The 22,304-nt window shown below is 39.8% G+C and overlaps 1 protein-coding gene across 1 annotated transcript in view; it reads right to left on the reverse strand.

Moving 5' to 3' along the window:
• The window catches only part of NUP160 (nucleoporin 160), a 52,957-nt gene that overhangs the window by 22,358 nt on the left and 8,295 nt on the right, over window positions 1–22,304 (reverse strand). Inside the window, exons 5-17 of the mRNA XM_082747515.1 lie at window positions 22,014–22,092; window positions 21,402–21,516; window positions 19,831–19,989; window positions 11,780–11,857; window positions 11,421–11,518; window positions 10,116–10,200; window positions 8,018–8,086; window positions 6,213–6,296; window positions 5,700–5,870; window positions 4,842–4,941; window positions 4,398–4,563; window positions 3,381–3,508; window positions 3,129–3,289 (exon numbers count right to left, since the gene is read on the reverse strand). Of these exons, the coding sequence (XP_082603641.1) occupies window positions 3,129–3,289; window positions 3,381–3,508; window positions 4,398–4,563; window positions 4,842–4,941; window positions 5,700–5,870; window positions 6,213–6,296; window positions 8,018–8,086; window positions 10,116–10,200; window positions 11,421–11,518; window positions 11,780–11,857; window positions 19,831–19,989; window positions 21,402–21,516; window positions 22,014–22,092 (1,493 nt within the window). The remainder of the gene's footprint in view (window positions 1–3,128; window positions 3,290–3,380; window positions 3,509–4,397; window positions 4,564–4,841; window positions 4,942–5,699; window positions 5,871–6,212; window positions 6,297–8,017; window positions 8,087–10,115; window positions 10,201–11,420; window positions 11,519–11,779; window positions 11,858–19,830; window positions 19,990–21,401; window positions 21,517–22,013; window positions 22,093–22,304) is intronic.

Consider the following 22,304-nt stretch of genomic DNA (forward strand, 5'->3'; position numbering starts at 1 on the left):
TGACGGGTGGGGTGGATGAGACCATACATAGCGATTAGTGATGGTAACAAAGTTTGGATGGAGGTAAAATTATTATTATTATTTTTTAATTTATTTGACAGAGATCACAAGTAGGCAGAGAGGCAGGCAGAGAGAGAGGAAGGAAAGCAGGCTCCCTGCTGAGCAGAGAGCCCGATGCGGGGCTCGATCCCAGGACCCTGGGATCATGACCTGAGCCAAAAGCAGAGGCTTTAACCCACTGAACCACCCAGGCACCCTGGGTGGAGGTAAAATTAAAACAAAACAACAACAACAAAAAAACACAGTTACAAAGGGCACACACAGAAAGCAACATATATACATAAAGGCTACACACCTAAATTTTAGGGTAGCAAAAATATCTACCCAAAGATTTAACAGTACAAAAATGCTGATGGTGAAAGAGAAAAGAAAAGTGTAACTTTCACTGAATCTGCGGGCTCAGAATTCAAGAACAGGAATAGGGAAATTTAAGCCCTTCCTTATGTGGATAAAAACAGTTTTGAACATTACAGGAGAATTTGGAAATACCACCAAAAGCCTTAAAAATGTGCATAGGTTGTGACTAATCAATTACAGTTTTGAGAATTTATCTCAGAAATATAGTAGAGGTGTACGGATATTTACAGGTATGAGGAAGAAACTGGCAACAATCTGGATGGTCACAAATGTGACTGGTTGAATAAAACTGTACTAGGTTAACTATTAAAAAGAATTTTGTAGTAGAATACTTAATGACACGTGAAAATACTGATTAGCTGTGTGAGGTAGAATAAAAACAATCAAGATTACAAAAACACCATGTAGCATATCCTAATTCTAGAAATAAACAAAACGTTTGAGAAAAAAGGGTCTACACCAAAATGTTATCCCAGTTGTCACTGGGTCCATTACAGAGGAGTTTTAATTTTTCTTGTTTACAGACAGAGGCTTACATATAAGGCTTGTTCTATAATGAACATCTATTCTATACTTAGAAAAAAAAAAAACAATGGTTATAATTAACAAACAAAAAGCCCCATAAAAACCCCTGAGGAAATATAAGACTGCAAAGACTAAAAAGAACTCACTAATGGCTGCTCTGAGTACCAGCCTCTCAGGAAAGGCCCCTGTATCTCCCTAGTGGTCCTAAACAAATCATCTTCCTAAATGTCCTCCTTATTTTTACCCGAAATTCTACCATTATCAACATATTTGAGTTAATAAATTCTGATTTGAAATATATAAATAGCCCTGTGAGTCCCAAAGGCCTTGAATTTCTTTTTACATTAACATGAGTTAGTGAGCCAGACCCCTTGTCACACTTGGATGAAATGACCAACTGAGAGACAAGTGGAGCTCCTGCCAGAAAGGCATTCTCCAAATATGGAACATTTAGTAGTGGAACAAGAGTTAGGTGGCCTAAGAAGATTAGGATGAAGAGGAAGCACAGAATGGAGCTGGGAGGACCCCAAGGTAGCACACACAGTTGGTTGAGAGTCTGATCAGGTCATGATCCCAGGGTCATGACATGGAGCCCTGAGGTGGGCTCCAGGCTGGGCATGGAGCCTCCTTGAGATTCTCTCTCTCCCTCCCAGCCCCCCAACCTATGCACATGCTATCTTTCTCAAACAAATACATACATCCTAAAAAAGAATGTGCTTAGGCTAAATTTTGTACTGCAGAAATACAACTCCTTTTCTTCTTCCTTTCTCCTCCACACTAAATGGTACCCTACTATCACAAGCAAAGTAGTTACTAACAATACTAAAATTTGGAGAGCCACCCTGGGAAATTTCCCCACCACTATACATACAAAGATTAACTGCAAATTAACCTGCTTCATGTGTGCTTTTTTAAAAGCTTAATTATTTAATTTTTTAAAAAGTAGGCTCCATGTCCAGCGTGGAGCCCAATGCAGGGCTTGAACTCATGACCCTGAGATTGAGACCTGAGCTGAGATCAAGAGTCTGACACTTAACCAACTGAACCACCCAGGCACCCCTATTTAATTTTATTTTTATTTATTTATTTATTTTTTTAAAAGATTTTATTTATTTATCAGAGAGAGAGGGGGAGAGAGCGAGCACAGGCAGACAGAATGGCAGGCAGAGGGAGAAGCAGGCTCCCCGCTGAGCAAGGAGCCCGATGCGGGACTCGATCCCAGGACGCTGGGATCATGACCTGAGCCGAAGGCAGCTGCTTAACCAACTGAGCCACCCAGGCGTCCCCCTATTTAATTTTAAATCTCTATACCCAACATGGGACTCAAACTCAAGAGCTGCATGCTCTTCTGATTGAGTGAGCAGGTGGCCCATGTAATATATGTTCTTTTTTCTTTTATTTTTAAATATTTTACTTAATTTATTAATTTTATTTATTTATTGGACAGAGAGAGTGCGCCCACACAAGCAGGGAGAGAGGCAGGCAGAGGGAGAGGGAGAAGCAGGCTCCTGCAGAGCAGGGAGCTCAACATGGGGCTCTATCTCAGGATCCCAGGGTCATGACCTGAGCTGAAGGCAGACACTTAACTGACTGGGCCAACCCAGCATCCCTGTCATGTATGTTCTTAATCTTAATCTGTATTTTATTTTATTTTTTTTAAAGATTTTATTTATTTATTTCACAGACAAGGATCACAAGTAGGCAGAGAGGCAGGCAGAGAGAGAGGGGGAAGCAGGCTCCCTGCGGAGCAGAGAGCCTGTTGTAGGGCTCGATCCCAGGACCCTGGGATCATGACCTGAGCTGAAAGCAGAGGCTTTAACCCACTGAGCCACCCAGGCGACCCCTTAATCTGCATTTTAGACACTCACTACAGGTCAAATGTAGGTGACAGAGCAGTGAACAAAGACAAAAGTCTGCACATTCTGCTCTGTGTGAGTAGGATTTTTTTTTTTAAGATTTTATTTATTTATTTGACAGAAAGAGATCACAAGTAGGCAGAGAGGCAGGCAGAGAGAGAAAAAGAGGAGGAAGCAGGCTCCCCGCTGAGTAGAGAGCCCAATGCGGGCCTTGATCCCAGGACCCTGAGACCAGGACTCGAGCCAAAGGCAGAGGCTTTAACCCACTGAGCCACCCAGGTGCTGCTTTGTGTAAGTAGGTTTTACAAGTTTCCCTCAGGCAGTACTTACAGCATCACCCAGCCTCATTAACAGATGTTGTAATATCAAAAGGTCTCGGCAAATGAGGAATCGGGTACTGGCAATTTTACACACACCTCTGCAAACAATACATGCTGCTGTGTTGCTACCATACAGCTGGGAAAGATTCATTCGAATATTCAAAGGCTGAGCTATAATGAAGAGGAGGAAAAAAAGGAAAAGAAGTTAAAAGGAGTTAAATCGTTTTCTCTAAGTCAAAGAGACACGTTTGTGGTCATTCACCTGGATTGAACCCCTTTTCCATTTCCACTTCTGTCTCATAGTCCATTTCCCGCACAAGTAGCCCAATGGCCTGGATTGGGTTCTTGATCTCTTGCAGTTTACTGCAAATATCCTCCATCACATTTTCTCTGGAAGGACAATCAGAAAACTATTACTACTGAGCATACGTAACAAAGACTCTATAAATCCTATAAGCTAAGGGCTCTATGAAACAGGAAGACCAAATACGCAATAAGGGAGTGGAGATAATCACTCTGGCATACAAGATACTTTAACTTCATATAGCAAATTTTTCCTCATTCTTTTAGAAATGACAGACAAAATGCATTTGAGAAAATACTTTTATTTTTTTAAAGATTTTATTTATTTATTTGTCTGAGAGAGAGAGATCACAAGTAGGCAGAGAGGCAGGCAGAGAGAGGAGGAAGCAGGCTCCCCGCTGAGCAGAGAGCCCGATGCGGGGCGCGACCCCAAGACCCTGGGATCATGACCTGAGCTAAAGGCAGAGGCTTTAAACCACTGAGCCTACCCAGATGCTCCGAGAAAATACTTTTATGTTTTAGAACTTATAGCTCAGTTAGTAGTTAATACAGCATAATCCAAGAGTCTGCTTCCAGATCTGAATTCATGTGTTACATTTCCTGTTTAAAAGCAGAGACACCAGGGCGCCTGGGTGGAGCAGTGGGTTAAAGCCTCTGCCTTCAACTCAGGTCATGATCCCAGCAGGGTCCTGGGGTCGAGCCCCGCATTGGGTGCTCTGCTCAGCAGGGAGCCTGCTTCCTCCTCTCTCTCTGCCTGCCTCTCTGCCTACTTGTGATCTCTGTCAAATAAATAAATAAAATCTTTACAAATAAATAAATAAATAAATGCAGAGACGCCTATTCAGAATTACAGCAACTCATTTTAACTTCAAACCACTACTTTGCATGGACTTGAATGTAATTAAAAACTTGATGTTGGCACTAAAATTTGCTAAATTTCTATTAGGAAATGCACTTTACCCTAAATTCTCCTTACACATCAATAGTGATCAAATCTTCCAGAATCTGTTCTGCAGCCTTTTCTGGAGACTGTAGGTTGTAACAGCTCATTTCCATCACTGCTGACATATCCACAGTTATTGACTCTCCAATCAGCCGAAGGCATTTTATAAGACACATAACATCCCGAGCAACATCCACATCTACAAGTAAGAGAGAGTTAACATTCATGACTCAAGCCAATGAAGAGCCACTGTTAATATTATACTAACATAAAATATTAATAATTAAACACCAAGAATCTATCTGAGGTCTTGGAGATGCTCAGGCCTCTTCAGTTTTCCTCACATATCTATACTGTGGTAAATTGACTAGGAAAGGTCACAGTGGCAATCGAAGTTTGTTTTTTGCATCCACTTGAAATAAAGCATAGGGCTCATGAAGGAAGGGACTTAAATATGGACACATTAAGTATTATTACCATCAGATATAGCTGCCTCATCCTCTGCCAAAAGGTTTTCATCCGGCAGGAGATACAAATGATCCACTAAGGAGGAAGGCACAAGGAAAGACAGGTACCCCTGGAAATACAAATCTTCCAATTACACTTTTTTCAATGAATGTTTACAGGTATAAAAAAATTGAGACCTGAATCTTATGATGAGGAACACCAGACACATCCAAGCTGAGAGACATTCTATAAAATAGGTATAGTTAAAAAATGTCAGTGTCATCAAAGACAAAGAAAGGCTGACAAAAGCTCAAGATTAAGCTAAATAAACATGACAACCAAATATATCCAAGAGCTTAGATTGGATCCTAGATCAGAGGAAAAATTATGGGCATAAGTGGTAAAATCAGAATGTAACAGTGCAATATCATATAAATAACGAATTACCTGATCTTTAAATTGTGCTGTGGTTATGTAAGATTACACTGTTTTTAAGATACACAGTAAAATATTTAAGGATAAAAGGGCATAATGTCTATGACTAATTCTCAAATGGCTTAAGAAGAAAAATGTGTATGTATAAAAGGAAGGAAAGCAAATGGAAGTTAACAAACGAATCTGGGCGAAGGTCATACAAACGTTCTTTGTGCTACTCCTGTAACTCTTTAAAATCTGAAATCACTTCAATATATAATAAGGTAAATAAAGGAAAATGCAAGAAAATTAAAAATATTAAGGAAGACTATCTAAATAGAAATGAACTATAATTCTGAAAGAAAAAAAAAATACAAAGCTCTAAAAACTAACTACAACATTTGAGAGACTGATAGTTTGAAAGATCTGCAGAAGCATCTAAAAGAGTTCTTCTATATGCTTTAGCTCCCTTACTTTTTTCAGCAGGCACACCATGTTTGTGTGTGGATTCAAATGCAGGGCAAGAGGATGAGAGAGGGCTTCTTGGTACTGAAGACAACAGGCATAGAACTTGCACCAGAATTCCTGTTGTAAGTTTCGAAATTCCTCCTGGGAAAATTCATATTCTGTTACACTTCCTTGGAGCTGGCAAAGAAGAAAAAGGGGGAAAAGAAAAGAGAGAGAGAAAAAAAATTCTTAATACCATTTGGGATCTTTCTTCCCCAAAACATAACTGTCTAATATCATTTTACTAAGTTAGAGCCAAATGAAATATCCCTTATGCATTACACACCATTGACTACATATGTAGCATATATAGTCAAAATACATATATATAAAGATATTTTATATATATAAATCTCAAATTAAAAGGTTTAAACATTTATACTTCCTACTAACAAGGTCCAGTGAACAATTTGAACAATTCCTCAGTACCAATCTACCCTGTACCAAGAGATGATCATTCTTTCTCTACCAAAACCTCACCTCACTTTCAACAGCTAAAGTGACTTCTTTCTTTAGGTCACTCCAGGAAAGATCTAAATTCCTCTCAGTTCCTCGGCAGAAAATCTAAAATTAAAAGAGACATTTTAGAGTATTATATACTAACCAAAACTAAATGAAAAATACTTGAGTTTGGGAGGCACTGGGCCAATACAGTTATATAGCAGAAACTGAACATACCTGAACAAATAATTACTGCATATAAAATCATAGCAAGTTTGAAATAATTTTCTTTTTTAAAAAAATTATTTCTGTAGACCAGAAACAACAGAAATCCATGAATCTGTCAGAATTATAATAGGATATATAATAGGATAAGCTAGATTACAAAAAAGCAAAAAAAAAAAAAAAAAAAAAAAAAAAAATTCCCCCAAACCCCGAAAGGCTATTACTACTCAGCCAGAAGGAAGATATAAAATGATGCTAAAAACACACACCCATGACTGGCACAAAAGCCAGTCAGAGTATTGTTGGGGCTGGTCACTCTAATAGGAATGGCTCTCCTCAAGGAGAGCATTTAATAAATGCCTTAGTGAATATTTAACATTTCAGTGAACAAGAGATAATATAGGACATATACATTTAATTGTTAATAAGGAAGAAGTCAGATGGGATGAAAAGAAAAACACCTTAGGAGAAAGTGACCGTGTCACCCTGAAGTTCTAGCAGAGAGAAAACAGAAACATGCAATAGCCAGATATTTAAGAATGTATGTAAAAGAAAAGTCAAGGGTCTAGAAATGGTATCACCTGAAAGAAAGGAACTGGGTGTATTTAATCTGGAGAAAGACAAGAGGGAAAGATTCCTAAAATATTTGACTAGTTGCTTTCTAAAATAGAGACATGTTCTATGAAGTCCCAAGAGAGAGAAACTGCCAAAAGGACAAGGACTAAATTTGATACAATACTGGAAAGAGCATTTCTTTTTTATTTTTATTTTTTTACAGGGACAGTGAGAGAAAGAGAACGAGCAGGGAGGACAGGAAGAAGCAGGCTCCCCGCCTAGCAGGGTACCCCACATGGGGCTCAACCCCAGGACCCTGGGAACACAACCTGAGCTGAAAGCAGACACTTAATGGACTGAGCCATCCAGGCGCCCCTGGAAAGAGGTTTTAACGACACAGCTCGGAAAAAGTAACTCACACAAGACCAGTGAGAAACTGATCACTGGAGGCAGAGACAACTGGAAGTTGTTGGAAAAGCCTCAGAAGGTATTTCTTTGTGTGGAAGGTCAGGTGAGGAGATTCTGAGGGACCTTTCAATTCTCTGAGTGATTGTTCTATTTTTAATCCACAAAGTTAATGGCAATTTAAGTAAGCCAAAGTGACTTTGAAGTAAAGAATCCTTTTGTGAAGCGTTAATTATCTCTTAAGGCATGTGACTTTGAAGATTAGATTTTTAGAGTTTTTTTTGGAATGTGAACTAAGTCAGACCTTCATTGTATTAACAGAAAGATAAAATAAGAGTACTATCAAAACTAACCAAGAAAACATTTTAAATTTCTTTCAAGTACTGAGATTACACGCAGAATATTATGATATATTTTTATAATAATATAGGCACAGATTTCTCTTTTTACTACTAGTCACTAGGAAAGAACTCACAGCTTTACCTCCCTGCTGGGAGTCTTACTTAACAGAAAAAACATTTAAAAAATTACACTAAGAGCACATGTATCTACAACTGCAAAAATACATTTGGTATTTAGTGTATATAAAACAAGAAAAATAATAATTATTAATTATACAACGATAGTCTGAAATAAACATTAACTCTTTTCTTGCTGACCTGTAAAGCTTTACATAAAGCTGCTTTTATGAATCGTCCTGGTGTAAATAGATTCTGCAAATACATCTCCTGTTAGAATAGAAAACAAAAATTAATGTCATTCTGAATAGATAAAATTTGGGAAAATTTGAAGGAAGAAGTCATCACATCAGTACCAACATTTGAGTTTCCATTATATGAATATAGTCTTTCTATAATTGAGCAATATCAAGTACTAGAGCAGTTCTATCCTTTCACATTGAGAAGATTGTAGTGTCTCTGCGTTAACTAGGCATACTATAATGAAATTAGTGTGTATCTTTTTTTTTTTTAAAGATTTTATTTTATTTATTTATTTGTCAGGGATAGAGGGAGAGAGAGCGAGTGAGCACAGGCAGACAGAGAGGCAGGCAGAGGCAGAGGGAGAAGCAGGCTCCCTGCCGAGCAAGGAGCCCGATGTGGGACTTGATCCCAGGACGCTGGGATCCCGACCCAAGCCGAAGGCAGCCGCCCAACCAACTGAGCCACCCAGGCGTCCCTTTTTTTTTTTTTTTTAAAGATTTTATTTATTTGTTTGACAGACAGATCACAAGTAGGCAGAGAGGCTGGCAGAGAGAGGGGGAAGGGGGAAGCAGGCTGCCCGATGCGGGGCTTGATCCCAGGACCCTGAGATCATGACCTGGGTTGAAGGCAGAGGCTTTAACCCACTGAGCCACCCAGGCACCCCTCAGTGTGTATCTCATGGAGTACTTCATAGCGTTCCACTGGAAAATGCAGCTTGTCAAATGTCAACCTTAAATGGAAAAGGCAAACCCAATTTATTGGTGATACACCCTGGGAAGAGAACAACTAAACTAAACTGGTTTCTATACACCATCCACAAAGTGGCTCACATTGAAAAGGAATCAAGAATAGGCAATACATGTTAAAAACAAACAAAAGCCTGCAATAAGTCATCACTAGCAGGGAAATGAAGTAGAGAGGAAAAAAAAGGGAAGTCTTATGCTGCCTAATTATTTTGTCCTCCCCCCCCTTTTTAAAAGAGTTTATCTGACAGAGAGACATCCAGAGAGGGAACATAAGCAGGGGGAGTGGGAGAGGGAGGAACAGGCTTCCTGCAGAGCAGGGAACCCGATGTGGGGCTCGACCCCAGTACCCTGGAATCATGACCTGAGCTGAAGGCAGACGCTTAACGACTGAGCCACTCAGGCGCGCCATCCCAATTTTTAAATCACATTTGCCAGGAAGTAGTAAACCTGACTGACCTTCATTCAATTTTCTTTCCTCCTACTGAGGTTCTGAGGAATGACCTAGGGGCCCATAATCTTCAATTGCATTTTAACATGAAGGTATCATCTGAAAGCTTTTGCTTCTACTTATCCTGATGGTATTTCTGAAAAAGAGGGAGACTGGCCTGTTTTGCTCGCTATTGTATTCCCATTTAAAGTTATTTTCTTTATAGCATATACTGGTACCAGAAGTTATCTGACTTCTAGTTTACATGCATGTACCAACATGGTTGGTATAGTGGACATATAGTGTTTATATCTGCCCAGGATCCATTTCCCTTCTTTTACTAACAAATCCCTACCTTTCTCTGGGTAGCCGTTCCTCTTCTACCCATATCCCCATACTCAACTGACCTCACAGCCTCCATAACAGCAAGGTGCAGCTTGGTCAGTTTTCTCATGCTAAGCCAGATTATTCTATTCCTTCTGCTCAGAATGACTATGTCAGAAATCAGCACATGGTTCAAGCCTGGTAAACGAGTCCACTTCAGGACCAGGGACAGAGATTCTTTCGTTCCATTGCAGTAGTAAGTTCATAGAACGCACAGGCTCAGGGAGCCTGCCTGAGAATAAACTGAACAAGGAGGAAAGCAGAATAGAGACAAAAGAGAGATCAAACCCTGAAAGCATTGTTCCAGACATGGCTAAAGCCAGGTTCCTCTCAGCTTCTCAGCTGCACAAATCAATACATTTTTGTTTTAAGCTTAAGTCAGTTTCAGGTGGGTTTCTTTAACCTGCAGCTGAAAGAATTCAGACTAATATAACTGATTCTTCTCAGACTAATGATCAGAGTAAATCATCCCATTACATAAAATTTTAATGTTGCTTACTCTGGGGTCTTGATCATCTCTGAGAATTATCTCTTCCTCTGGCAGAGAGTGCATAAAAACCGAATTCCACTGACCTGCAGCATTACTATAGAGAAACAAAAAAAAAGACCACAGTCTGCATTAAAATGATAACTAAAAGCTTATGTTGTTGATCTATTAAAAGTTTAAAAATAAATAAATAAAACTTATTTTCAGCAGTCTGGCTTTAGAGAAGTACTCTTAACAGTTTAAAAAGCATCTTCCTGGAATTAAAACTCTAACTACAAATCTACAACCAATAGCTATCTGCATTTACTATATATTAGACATTATGCTAAGTGCTGTTAAGGGTATTACTCTTATAAGCCCATGGTAAGTCTAAAGGATGTATTACCCCATTTTGCAGATGGAGAAAGTGAGGCTTAGGGCATCTCACAACTACTCAGTTTCACAACTGGACTCAAACTCTCATCTGACACAGAGTTCTGCTTTTTTTACCATTTTGCTGGAATGCTATCTATAAGGAGTACTCTCATATTTTTTGAGGTGTGACTCAACTGTCTGGGGCAACTATTCCTTTAATTCTGTTCTAGAATAGAAGGTTATGAAGAGCCCCTAAAGTTCAATTAGTTTAATTTCATAGTAAGCTGTATTCTAGGGAAACCTACACAGGTTATTTCAGGGGTTACACAAGTGTTTTATTCAAAATTATTATTTAATGTGTTTTTTAACTATTGAAACATTTTATACTATTATCATATACATTACAAGTAGTAGAGACCAAATATACATAATATTAGAGATTATCAACATATTAAATTGTGTTACAATTTTATACTCATAAAATAATAGTTTTATATACTGGAGTTCATTATTTTTGGAAAAAAAAAAAAGAGTTTCCTATTTTAAAAAAGTCTAAAAAACACTATACTTGTGCAATCAATGTCTCTTCTTATGATGAGGAAACTGAGAACCCAAAGGGTCTGTAGTGTGTTTTGAAAGTTGTGGCTGTCAGAAATACTCTGCTCAGAAGCAAAGAAAACTCCCAAGTTGGAAGTATTTTCGGTATGTGCCATTTCTCCAAGAAATATGGTATTTTCTTTATTTCCCTCAAACCCTAAGAATCCTTTGTTTTAAACCCAAGAGATTAAGAAATGACACAAAATGCAAAAGGAGGAATTTTGGAAAACAGTTCACAACAGGCAAATCTAGGACTGAATCCTTTCAGTGTAAACACTTGACTTTGGTTCTACATAAAAAGCTCTGTTTTCTAAATATGAAACTCCCTGGGGTGAGGCAGGATGACAAAGGTTAAGTGATCCATACTGTTCATAGTTGATGTATTTCACAACAGTTTGGTTTTCAGCATCATGCCACATGGCCCAGACGTCTGTAGAGGTTATGGCAAAGTCAATCAGTGTCTCCTAAGGAGAAATGTGGGGAAAAAGAGGTTAAAATAAGAAAGGGCAATAGTTTAGAGTGACTTAAATTTGTATCGGTAGGAGAGGTAAAAACATAAAAACAAAAGATAGTACCACAAGAACTTGGTAAAACCCAAGTGGGATTTTGTTTGCATGTATCATTAAATATTCCATTTTTAGATTTCCATCCCTTTACAACATAGCTGAGTGAGTCAATACTTCTTTCCTGTACTTGTGTGACATGCAAAGGATAATCCAACCTACCTGAGAAGTGAATAGGGAGGAAATGTGATCTAGACTATAGCGGTTATTCTCAGTGCTCACCAGCTGGAAGATGCAGAACTGTGGAAACATAAGTTAATCATTTATTACTTGAAATAATCAACACGCTACTTTTCTAAGAGTTATGAACATCCAAAAACCAATTTTTAAAAAAGTTTGGTAAAATACACATTACATTTATCATCTTACCATTTTTTTTTTAAAGATTTTATTTATTTATTTGACAGAGATCAAAAGTAGGCAGAGAGGCAGGCAGAGAGAGAGAGAGAGAGGGAAGCAGGCTCCCTGCTGAGCAGAGAGCCCAATGCGGGACTCGATCCCAGGACCCTGAGATCATGACCTGAGCCGAAGGCAGCAGCTTAACCCACTGAGCCACCCAGGCGCCCCCATCTTACCATTTTTTAAAGAAGATTTTATTTATCTGACAGAGAGCACAAGTAGGCAGAGAGGCAGGCAGAGAGGGGGATGCAGGCTCCCTGCTGAGCAGAGAGCTAGATGTGGGGGTCAATCCCAAGACCCTGAGTTCATGACCTGAGCCAAAGGCAGAGGCTTAACCCACTGAGCCATCCAAGGACCCCACATCTTAACCATTTAAAAAAAAATTATATTTATTTATTTGAAAGACAGAGATCACAAGTAGGCAGAGAGGCAGGCAGAGTGAAAGGGGGAAGCCAGGCTCCCCACCAAGCAGAGAGCCCGATGCAGGGCTCTATTCCAGGACCCTGAGACCATGACCTGAGCCAAAGGCAGAGGCTTTAACCCACTGAGCCACCCAGGCACCCCCTTAACCATTTTTAAGATACAGTCCAGTAGTGTTAAATACATTCATGTTGTTGTGCAACCTATCTCCAGATCTTTGCTCATCTTGTAAAACTGAAACCATATTCATTAAACAACTCCACACTCCCCTCTCCCCTCAGTCCCAGGCGTCCACCATTCTATTTTCAGTTTCTATGAACTTGACTACTCTAGGCACTTTTATATAAGTGGATCTTTTTCATTTTTTTAGATATAAGTAGAATCTTAACAGTATTTTTTTTTTTTGTGACTGACTTACTTCACTTAGCTTAAGATCCTCAAGGTTTATCCATGTTGTAGCATGTGTCAGAATGTCCTTTTTAAAGGTTAAATAATATTTCATTTTATGTATACGTCATTTTTGTTTATTCATTCATCTGTCAAGAAACACTTGGTCCTTCTCTACCTTTTGGCTACTGTAAATAATGCTGTAAATATGGGTGTATAAATATGTCTTTGAGACCTTGCTTTGAATTCTTTGGAGTATATACCCGCAAGTGGGATTTGCTGGAGAACACTGTAATGTTATGATCAATTTTTTTAGGAACTGCCATATTGTTTTCTACAGTGGCTGCAACATTTTACATTTCCACCAGCAATGCACAGGGGCTTTAATTTTTTCATATCCTTGTCAACCCCACTATTATCTGGGGTTTTTTTTGGATAGTAGCCATCCCATGGGTGTGAGTAGTATCTCATTATGGTCAGAAAACTGTTTTTAAGTTTATATTTTTACTAAAGTACCAGAAATAATTAATTTGAAAAAGAGAGTGAGAGAGAGAGAGGCAGAGAGAGAGCACTTGTGTACCAAAGTGCACAGAGGCGGCCAGGGAGAGAATCTTCAAGCAGACTTCCCACTGAGCATGGAGCCTGATGGGAGCTTGATCTTGCACAACACCTGAGTTCATGACCTGAGGCAAAACCAAGAGTTGGCCACTCAACCAACTGAGCCACCCAGGAGTCCTGTATTAGAGATAATTTAAAACATATGTGCAATACAAATCGACACTAGTTAACCTTTACTAAAAATTCAACTCTGTAACTAAAGTGTAGTATTTTTTTTTTAAGATTTTATTTATTGGGGCACCTGAGTGGCTCAGTGGGTTGAGCCTCTGCCTTCGGCTCAGGTCAGGATCTCGGGGTCCTGGGATCAAGCCCCGCATTGAGCTCTCTGCTCAGCGGGGTGCCTGCTTCTCCCTCTCTCTGCCTACCTTTCTGCCTACTTGTGATCTCTGTCTGTCAAATAAATAATAAAATCTTTTTTTTTTTCTTTTTTTGAGAGAGAGAGAGAGAGAGCAGGGAGCAGAGGGAGAGGGAGAGAGAGAATCTTTTTTTTTTTTTTTTTAAGATTTTATTTATTTATCAGAGAGAGAGAGGGAGCGAGCACAGGCAGACAGAATGGCAGGCAGAGGCAGAGGGAGAAGCAGGCTCCCTGCCGAGCAAGGAGCCCGATGTGAGACTCGATCCCAGGACGCTGGGATCATGACCTGAGCCGAAGGCAGCTGCCCAACCAACTGAGCCACCCAGGCGTCCCTAAATAATAAAATCTTTAAAAAAAAAACTTATTTATTTATTTGATGGATAGAGATCACAAGTAAGCAGAGAGGTAGGCAGAGAGAGAGGGGGAAGCAGGCTCCCTGCTGAGGAGAGAGCCTGAAGCAGGGCTCGATCCCAGGACCCTGGGATCATGAACTGAGCCTAAGGCAGAGGCTTTAACCCTCTGAGCCACCCAGGCACCCTTGAAGTAAAGTATTTAACTCTACTGCCAAAACAAAAAATTTCACAACGCAGAGTACTAACCACTATATGATCACGGCCCAAAACAAAAAATTTCAAACTGAAAAATGGTATTTAATGGATATTTTAAGTAATTTTTTTGGATAAAGAAAATTCACTATATATTGATGTGTGACAATGATTCTATCTTTATAACATAAGCAATAGTCCACAAGGAAGTACTAAAAGAAAATATACAGTGAGAGACCCTTTTGGGGAAAAAATAGCAGTGTATGAAATATATAAAAAATATATGTAGTGTTCATATTCATCCTAACCTAGGGCTATATTTTACAAGTTATAGATCTCAACCCCTTAATGGGATATAAATTAATTTAGTGGGTCTCAACCATCATTCAAAAAAACCAAAGTATCAGAGTTCATCAGTTCATCACGCCTAGTAAAGGTTAAGTTATATTCCATGAAAATCTTTTGTTACATGTAAATCATCACATATGTGTACAGTAGGCAGTAAAGCAAGGTATTTCTTATTACAGATACTAGCCGAAAAAACAAAAAACAAGTTAGAAAAATGCTGGGCTAGTATAGTGCTTCCCAAATTACCTACCTGTAGTAAAGGACCAGTTTTTTTTTTTTTTTTTTTTTTTAAATTTCCAACCTGTTGCAGATGGATACTATTATAAAATACAGAAACCTTGAATAATGCCTGTAGGAATGTCAAACCACTACAAATGTCTCTAAAAGCCTTCCTCTCACTTTCTGTAGCTATCTTACAGCAAACCAGTAACCAAGAATTCATGGCCCAGGACCAGTCAACAGACCACACACCACAGGTCTGAAGGACTTCTGTTACAGAGCTGTCTTAGTGTTTTAGTTGGAAAACAGGCAGCAAGTTTATGATATCAATGAGAACAAGATGCTGAGAATGACCGAAGTAATACACTTAGTAAAGAATTAGAATCCAAAGAACCAAAACAAAAATGAAAAACAAATGAAATTAATAGGAATGGACATAAGATATCACAGATAAAGAAAAACAGATGTCAGGGCACCTGGGTGGCTCAGTCATTAAGTGTCTGCCTTCGGCTCAAGTCATGATCCCAGGGTCCTGGGATGGAGCCCTACACTGGGCTCCCTGCTCAGTGGGAAGCCTGCTTCTCCCTCTCCCACTTGCCCTGCTTGTTTTCCCTCTCTCACTATGTCTCTCTCTGTCAAATAAATAAATAAAATCTTAAAAAGAAAAACAGACATCGTGCAGATTAAGGGAAAAAACAGGCTGAAGAGCATTTTTTGAAGGGGGAAAAAAAGGATTACAAGTTCATTATGACCTGAATAGGCCTAACCTCCAAAAAAGCTGATTTGATTTTAGGTTTCATTAATAGAACCACAATGCTTAAAACGAAGGAAATAATAGCTTTGTTGAGTGATGCCTGTGGCTCAGGTCATGATCTCAGGGTCCTGAGATCCAGCCCCAAATGGGGCTCCACACTCAGAGGGGAATCTCTTTGTCCTTCTCCCTCTGCCATCTCTACTGCTCATGCTCTCTAAGAAATAAACAAAATCTTAAAGAAAAAAAAAAGTTCTGCTCAATTTGACACTACTTATACATTCAATTCTGAATCTTTTAGAGGAGTGCTTCTTAAAATGTAGGCTACAGCTCTTTCAGGGCATCAATGAGGTTGAAACCCCCTTCTTTAGAATTTTTTTCCTAAGTAATCTCTACATTCAATGTGGGGGCTCAAACTCACCACCCCTGAGATCAAGAGTTGCATGCATCTATTCATTGAGCCAGCTGGCCACTCAGCCCCCAGTGAGACTAAAAGTCTTTTTTCATTTTTCAAGTTTTTCTTTATTTACTTGTTGGGGAGGGAGAGAGAGAGAGAACGAGTGAGCATAAGCGGGGACAGTGGCAGGCAGAGGGAGAAGCAGGCTCCCCACTGAGCAAGGAACCCGACTTGGGCTTCAATCCCAGGACGCTGGGATCATGGCCTGAGCTGAAGGCAGACCCTTAACTGACTGAGCCACCCAGGCATCCCTGAAAGTCTTTCATAATATTATATTATCCTTTTTCACTGTGTTGTTATTTTTGCACTGATGATGCAAAAGCCTAGAGAGTAAAATTATTGGTGTTTTAACATGAATCAGGGCAATGGTACCAAACTGAACACTCTTTCATAATAAAAATACTCAATAAACTAGGAGTAGAAAGGAACTTCCTCAACATGATAAAGGGCATTTATGAAAAATTCACAGCTAACACCATACTCGATGGTGAAACACTGAAATCTTTCTCCCCTAGAATAGCAACAAGACAAAGATATAGGCTCTCTTCCCACTGCTATTGAATATTGTACTGGAGGATCTATCCACAGCAATTAAGAAAAAAAAAAAAAGGCATTCAAATGATTCAAATGGAAAGGAAGTAATAAAACTGTTTGCAGATGAGGTTATCTTGTATATAAGACATTCTAAGGACTCCACTGTAATACTATTAGAACAGAAAAAAAAATAGAAAAGGTTGCAAGATACAAAAATCAATATATAAAAATCAACTGTATTTCTACTTTTTTTTTTTTAATTTTATTTATTTGACAGACAGAGATCACAAATAAGCAGAGAGGCAGGCAGAGAGAGAGAGGAAGAGAAGCAGGCTTCCTGCTGAGCAGAGGGCCTGATGCGAGGCTCGATCCCAGAATCCTGGGATCATGACCTGAGCCAAAGGCAGAGGCTTTAACCCATTGAGCCATCCAGGTGCCCCAAAAAATCAACTGTATTTCTATAAACTTTGCATTGTGTAATCTGAGGATAAAATTGAGAAAATAATAATTTCATTTCAATAATTTCATTTACACTAGCAATAAAATACACTAGCATTTAGACTAGGAATTAAATACCTAGGAATAAACAGATCAAAAGAATTGCAAAACTTATACTCTGAAAACTACAGAACATTGTAAAAAGAAATTAATGAAGATTTAAATAAATAGAAAAGCATCCCCTACTTATGGACCAAAAGACTTAATATTGCTAGGATGGCAATACTGTCCAATATTATCCAGAGAACCAACATTATCTCTTTCAGAATCTGTCAAATAAGACATATATTGGTTTTTGTTCCAGCTCCTGATCCTGAGCTAAAAAAGCCTGTATTTGGGGTGCCTGGGTGGCTCAGTTGTTAAGTATTTGTCTTCGGCTCAGGTCATGATCCCAGGGTCCTGGGACTGAGCCCCACATCAGGCATCCTACTCAGCTTGAAGCCTGCTTCTCCCTCTCCCACTCCCTCTGCTCATGTTCCCTCTTTTGCTGTGTCTCTGTCAAATAAATAAATAAAATCTTAAAAAAAAAAAAAAAAAAGCTTGTATTTTCCTAAGTGATGGAAATGATAGGAGCATCTTATACAGAGCCCGCAAATCCCTTCGAATTTCCTGGGTGATGCCTTTAAAAAAAAAAAAGTAGGCTCCACACGCAATATGGGGCTCCAACTCACCCAGAGATCAAGAGTCACATGTTCTACTGAATGAGCCAGCCAGGCGCTCTGGAAACACCTTTTTTTTTTCCTTTTCTTTTCTTTTTTTTTTTTTTAAGATTTTATTTATTTATTTGACAGACAGAGATCACAAGCAGGCAGAGAGAGAGAGAGAGGAGGAAGCAGGCTCTCCGGCAGAGCACAGAGCCCAATGTGGGGCTCGATCCCAGGACCCTGGGATCATGACTCAAGCTGAAGGCAGAGGCTTTAGCCCACTGAGCCATGCAGGTGCCCCAAGAAACACCTTTTTTCTAATGAAGTGACTCCTGGATAGCTTCAGGATAAGGGCTGGTCACCAGGGAAACCAAGCCATGATTAAAGCCTGGAACATTCAGGTCCAAGCCCATTTTCTGGGGAGGGGAGAGAGGCTAGAGATCAAGGTAATTAATGGATCAGGTCTATGTCATGATGCTTCCATAAAAATTCCTAAAGTACAGTATAGGGAAAGCTTCTAGACTTAATGGCCGTGAACACAGCCATGTGCCAGGAGGTGGCAAGCCCCAACATGACAGGGACAGAGGCCCCTGAACTCAGGACCCTTCTGGACTCATCCTCTATACTCCTCCTTCTAGTTGTTCATCTGTATCCTTCATCACACAGTAAACTGGCAAATGTTAGTTAATACTTCCTGGAGTTCTGTGGGCTACTCCAGGAAACTGAGACCAAGGATAGGGTCATGGCATGAATCAAGAGCCCAAGGGATAAAGGGGCACCTGGGTGGATCAGCTGGTTGAATGTCTGACTCTTGGTTTCAGCTCAGGTCATGATCTCAGGGTTGTGAGACTGAACCCTGCATTGGGCTCTGCACTCAGCAGGGAGTCTGTTTGGGATTCTTTGTCTCCCTTGACAGCCCCCTCCAACTTCTCTCAAATCAGAAATAAATAAATCTTTTTTTTTTTTAAAGATTTTATTTATTTATTTGACAGAGAGAGATCGCAGAGTAGGCAGAGAGAGAGAGGAGGAAGCAGGCTCCCTGCGGAGCAGAGAGCCGGATGCGGGGCTCGATCCCAGGACTCTGGGATCATGACCTGAGCCGAAGGCAGAGGCTTTAACCCACTGAGCCACCCAGGCGCCCCATAAATAAATAAATCTTTAAAAAAAGAGCCAAAGGCGGTAAAAAGAGTATCCACATTTGGCTTAGAGTTTAGGTGCATGAGCAGGGTGAGGGCTTCCACACATAGGTAGAAGGGTAGGATGTATGATGAGGGTATCCACACAGAGTAGCAGTCTATGTTGGTGATTAGAGCCCAAGGACGGGAGGAGCGTGTCCACTGAGTGGGGGTGGCAGAGAATCAGCCCAGATAAAGAAGGCATCCAGATGGAGGAGCAACCTGTAGTTGGGCATCAGAGCCCAAGAGAAATAAAAGGGGCACCCAGATGGGCACCCCCAGCACAGTAAGGAAAAACCCTACCTCACCAGAATGTTATCAGGATTAAATGGATAATATGTGTAAAGTATGTGAGACCAGAGTAAGCACAATCCAAGCATTTGCTATTAATGTACTTAAGAGGCCTGGCATCATACCAAACAGAGTATCCGACAAACGGCTGTTTACTCTATGATTACACAGTTGTATTATGTCCTAAATACCTGTCTACATACAACAACTAGTGTCTGGAAGATAAGCAAAATTACTTCTAAAAATTTACTTCCCTCCAACCACTTAGTAACACCTACCTCCCTCTCATTTTTTCACCATTTTTCCACCCAGACATCCAAATTGGCTCTTTCTTGTTCAGCTTTGGTTAACTTTTCCTTTTACATGTCTTTAAACTCTCTATTCCCTTTAATCCTAACTTCTTCAAGATCTTTAAATTCACGTATTAGCACAAAACTCATCATCTCCATGGAAATACCACTTGAAACACCTACGCTGGTATGAAGAGCTTAAACAGACTCAATGAATCTATAGCTCCCTCCCCATATCGGTACCTACTGCATAGCTTGACGGAGGTCTCATTTGTTTCCTACCTGTCCTTGTTTGGGCGCGTGCATGTATACCCCTATGTAGAGTCCCATGGAAGGGGAGTAAGCAAGTCGTAGTTTATGTCCAGTCCCAGCAGCCAGCCGAAGGTCTTTAAACGTGGGAACATACTCCAGCATGTCAGCTGCCATCAGGCACATCTGGTCCTGCCCAAGATGAATCAACAAGTCGTGTCAAAGAAAATCCAAGCTAGAAAAACAAACTCCTTCCCTTTCAAAAGGAGGTACATCCATTACATCTACCACTCTTTCTCTTTTATCTGCTGAAGGACACAACAGGTTTTTTGTTTTGTTTCGTTTTGTTTTTTTAAAGGCTGAGATGAAAATACCTACTCAGTCTGATAAATAAAGCCATCAACTGTTTTATGAATCTTAAAAACTACTTTATTGGGCAACCCATTCAGGACCCCTCTTTCTCTAGAGGGCTTTTTTTTCTTTCCTTTTTGTTCTCACCTTAATAAAAACTTTCACTTCACCTTTAAAAAAAAATAAACAAATATCAACCTGTATTTAAAAAATACATTTGAGAGGGCGCCTGGGTGGCTCAGTGGGTTAAGGCCTCTGCCTTCAGCGCCAGTCGTGACCCAGGGTCCTGGGATCCAGCCCTGCATACAGCTCTCTGCTCAGTGGAGAGCCTGCTTCTCTCTCTCTCTCTCTCTGCCTACTTATGATCTGTCAAATAAATAAATAAAATCTAAAAAATAAACAAAAAACACATTTGATCCTTTTTTATTTTATTTTTTAAAGATTTATTTGACAGATGGAGATCATAAGCAGGCAGAGAGGCAGGCAGAGAGAGAGAGGGAAGCAGGCTCCCCAGCATGCAGAGAGCCTGATGTGGGGCTCGATCCCAGGACTCTGAGACCATGACCTGAGCTGAAGGCAGAGGCTTTGACCCACTGAGCCACCCAGGTGCCCCATGATCCTTTTTTTTTTTTTTAAAGATTTTATTTATTTATTTGACAGATAGAGATCACAAGTAGGCAGAGAGGCAGGTAGAGAGAGAGGAGGACCCTGGGATCATGACCTGAGCCGAAGGCAGAGGCTTTAACTCACTGAGCCACCCAGGCGCCCCATCCATGATCCTTTTTTTAAAAACATTTTTTCCTCTTAAGTGAAGAGCATTCTCTGTACTATTTTAATTCTGTAGGATTCATAATTTATTATTATTATTTAAAAAAGGTTTTATTTATTTTTTTGACAGACAGAGATAACTAGTAGATAGGCAGGCAGAGAGAGAGGGGGAAGCAGGCTCCCCGCAGAACAGAGAGCCCGATGTGGGGCTCGATCCCAGGACTCTGGGATCATGACCTGAGCCGAAGGCAGAGGCTTTAACCTGCTGAGCCACCCAGGCGCCCCTAGGATTCATAATTTAAGAGAGAGATATACATTGAAATGTGTGAAAAATAAATCTAAATGGAACTGAGTCTAGAAATGACCTGTGATTTCCAAACTAAGTGATCTTAATGATCTTTGAGAGAAACAGCAAGATTGATTTCAATTTTCTTACAATTCACAGTCCTATTTTAATTTATAGTAACGATAAATGTAGCACTTACCTTGTAAGACCACATTCGTAGTTTATGATCCTGGCACAGAGCAAAGATGAAGGCATCGTGCTCAACGCAATGAACAGCAAGAGCGAAGGGACGATCAGAGAGCCCCTGGTCACCTCTAAAAACACAAGGCCCAATTTTGGGTTTCAGTGTTATAAATACTGGATTAGAATTTGTAATTAAAAAGATAAAACAAAGTTATAAATGTAACCTCTTAAAAGAAGGAGCCAAGAATTTATATACTGGTATAAGGTAATTATATTTTCCAGTGATTTACAATCAATCACTATGATACAATTTAAGGCTCTACATAAGACAGGAATAGAGTTCTAATCATCAAAAATTTTCTACTTCTAGTATTCTATAAAATCAGATTTGGTAAGTCAGGGAAGAGCACTAAATGGAATATTGTGAGAATATTTACAGAAAATCACGTTCTGCAATCAAGGTGTCCAAGACATGGCTCTCCTCTAATAGAATGTGATGTTTTACAGACTCTTCTTTTCAGTATAATGCTTATCTGCCTTAGAGTAAGACTGGAATTACTAACAGGTGCTGACCAGGGCAAGAATTACATCCTTGGGCCCTCTGATTTACCCACCAGACACCACCTACCTGATGGCTGTTGGCATCCAGCCTATAAGCAGTCGTTGCATTACTGAACTCTGTTTCAGCTCCACAACTGACACCGTCCCTGTGAGATTGAGAACAGACCAATGAGATCCAAGGCACCTCTGGATCAGACTCAGAGAAACCCAACAACAAGGATGCAGCCATGAATAGGTACGTTTAAAACCTTATAACAGGTAACAGGTTTCTGTATTTTTATACGAAGAAGTTTTAGGATGCAGCCTATCCACATACATTCCTAGGGAAAACTTCTGCCATTTACCAATAGTAACCCTA

The sequence above is a fragment of the Mustela nivalis genome (genome assembly GCF_964662115.1).
Source record: "Mustela nivalis genome assembly, chromosome: 9".
Taxonomy (NCBI): domain Eukaryota; kingdom Metazoa; phylum Chordata; class Mammalia; order Carnivora; family Mustelidae; genus Mustela; species Mustela nivalis.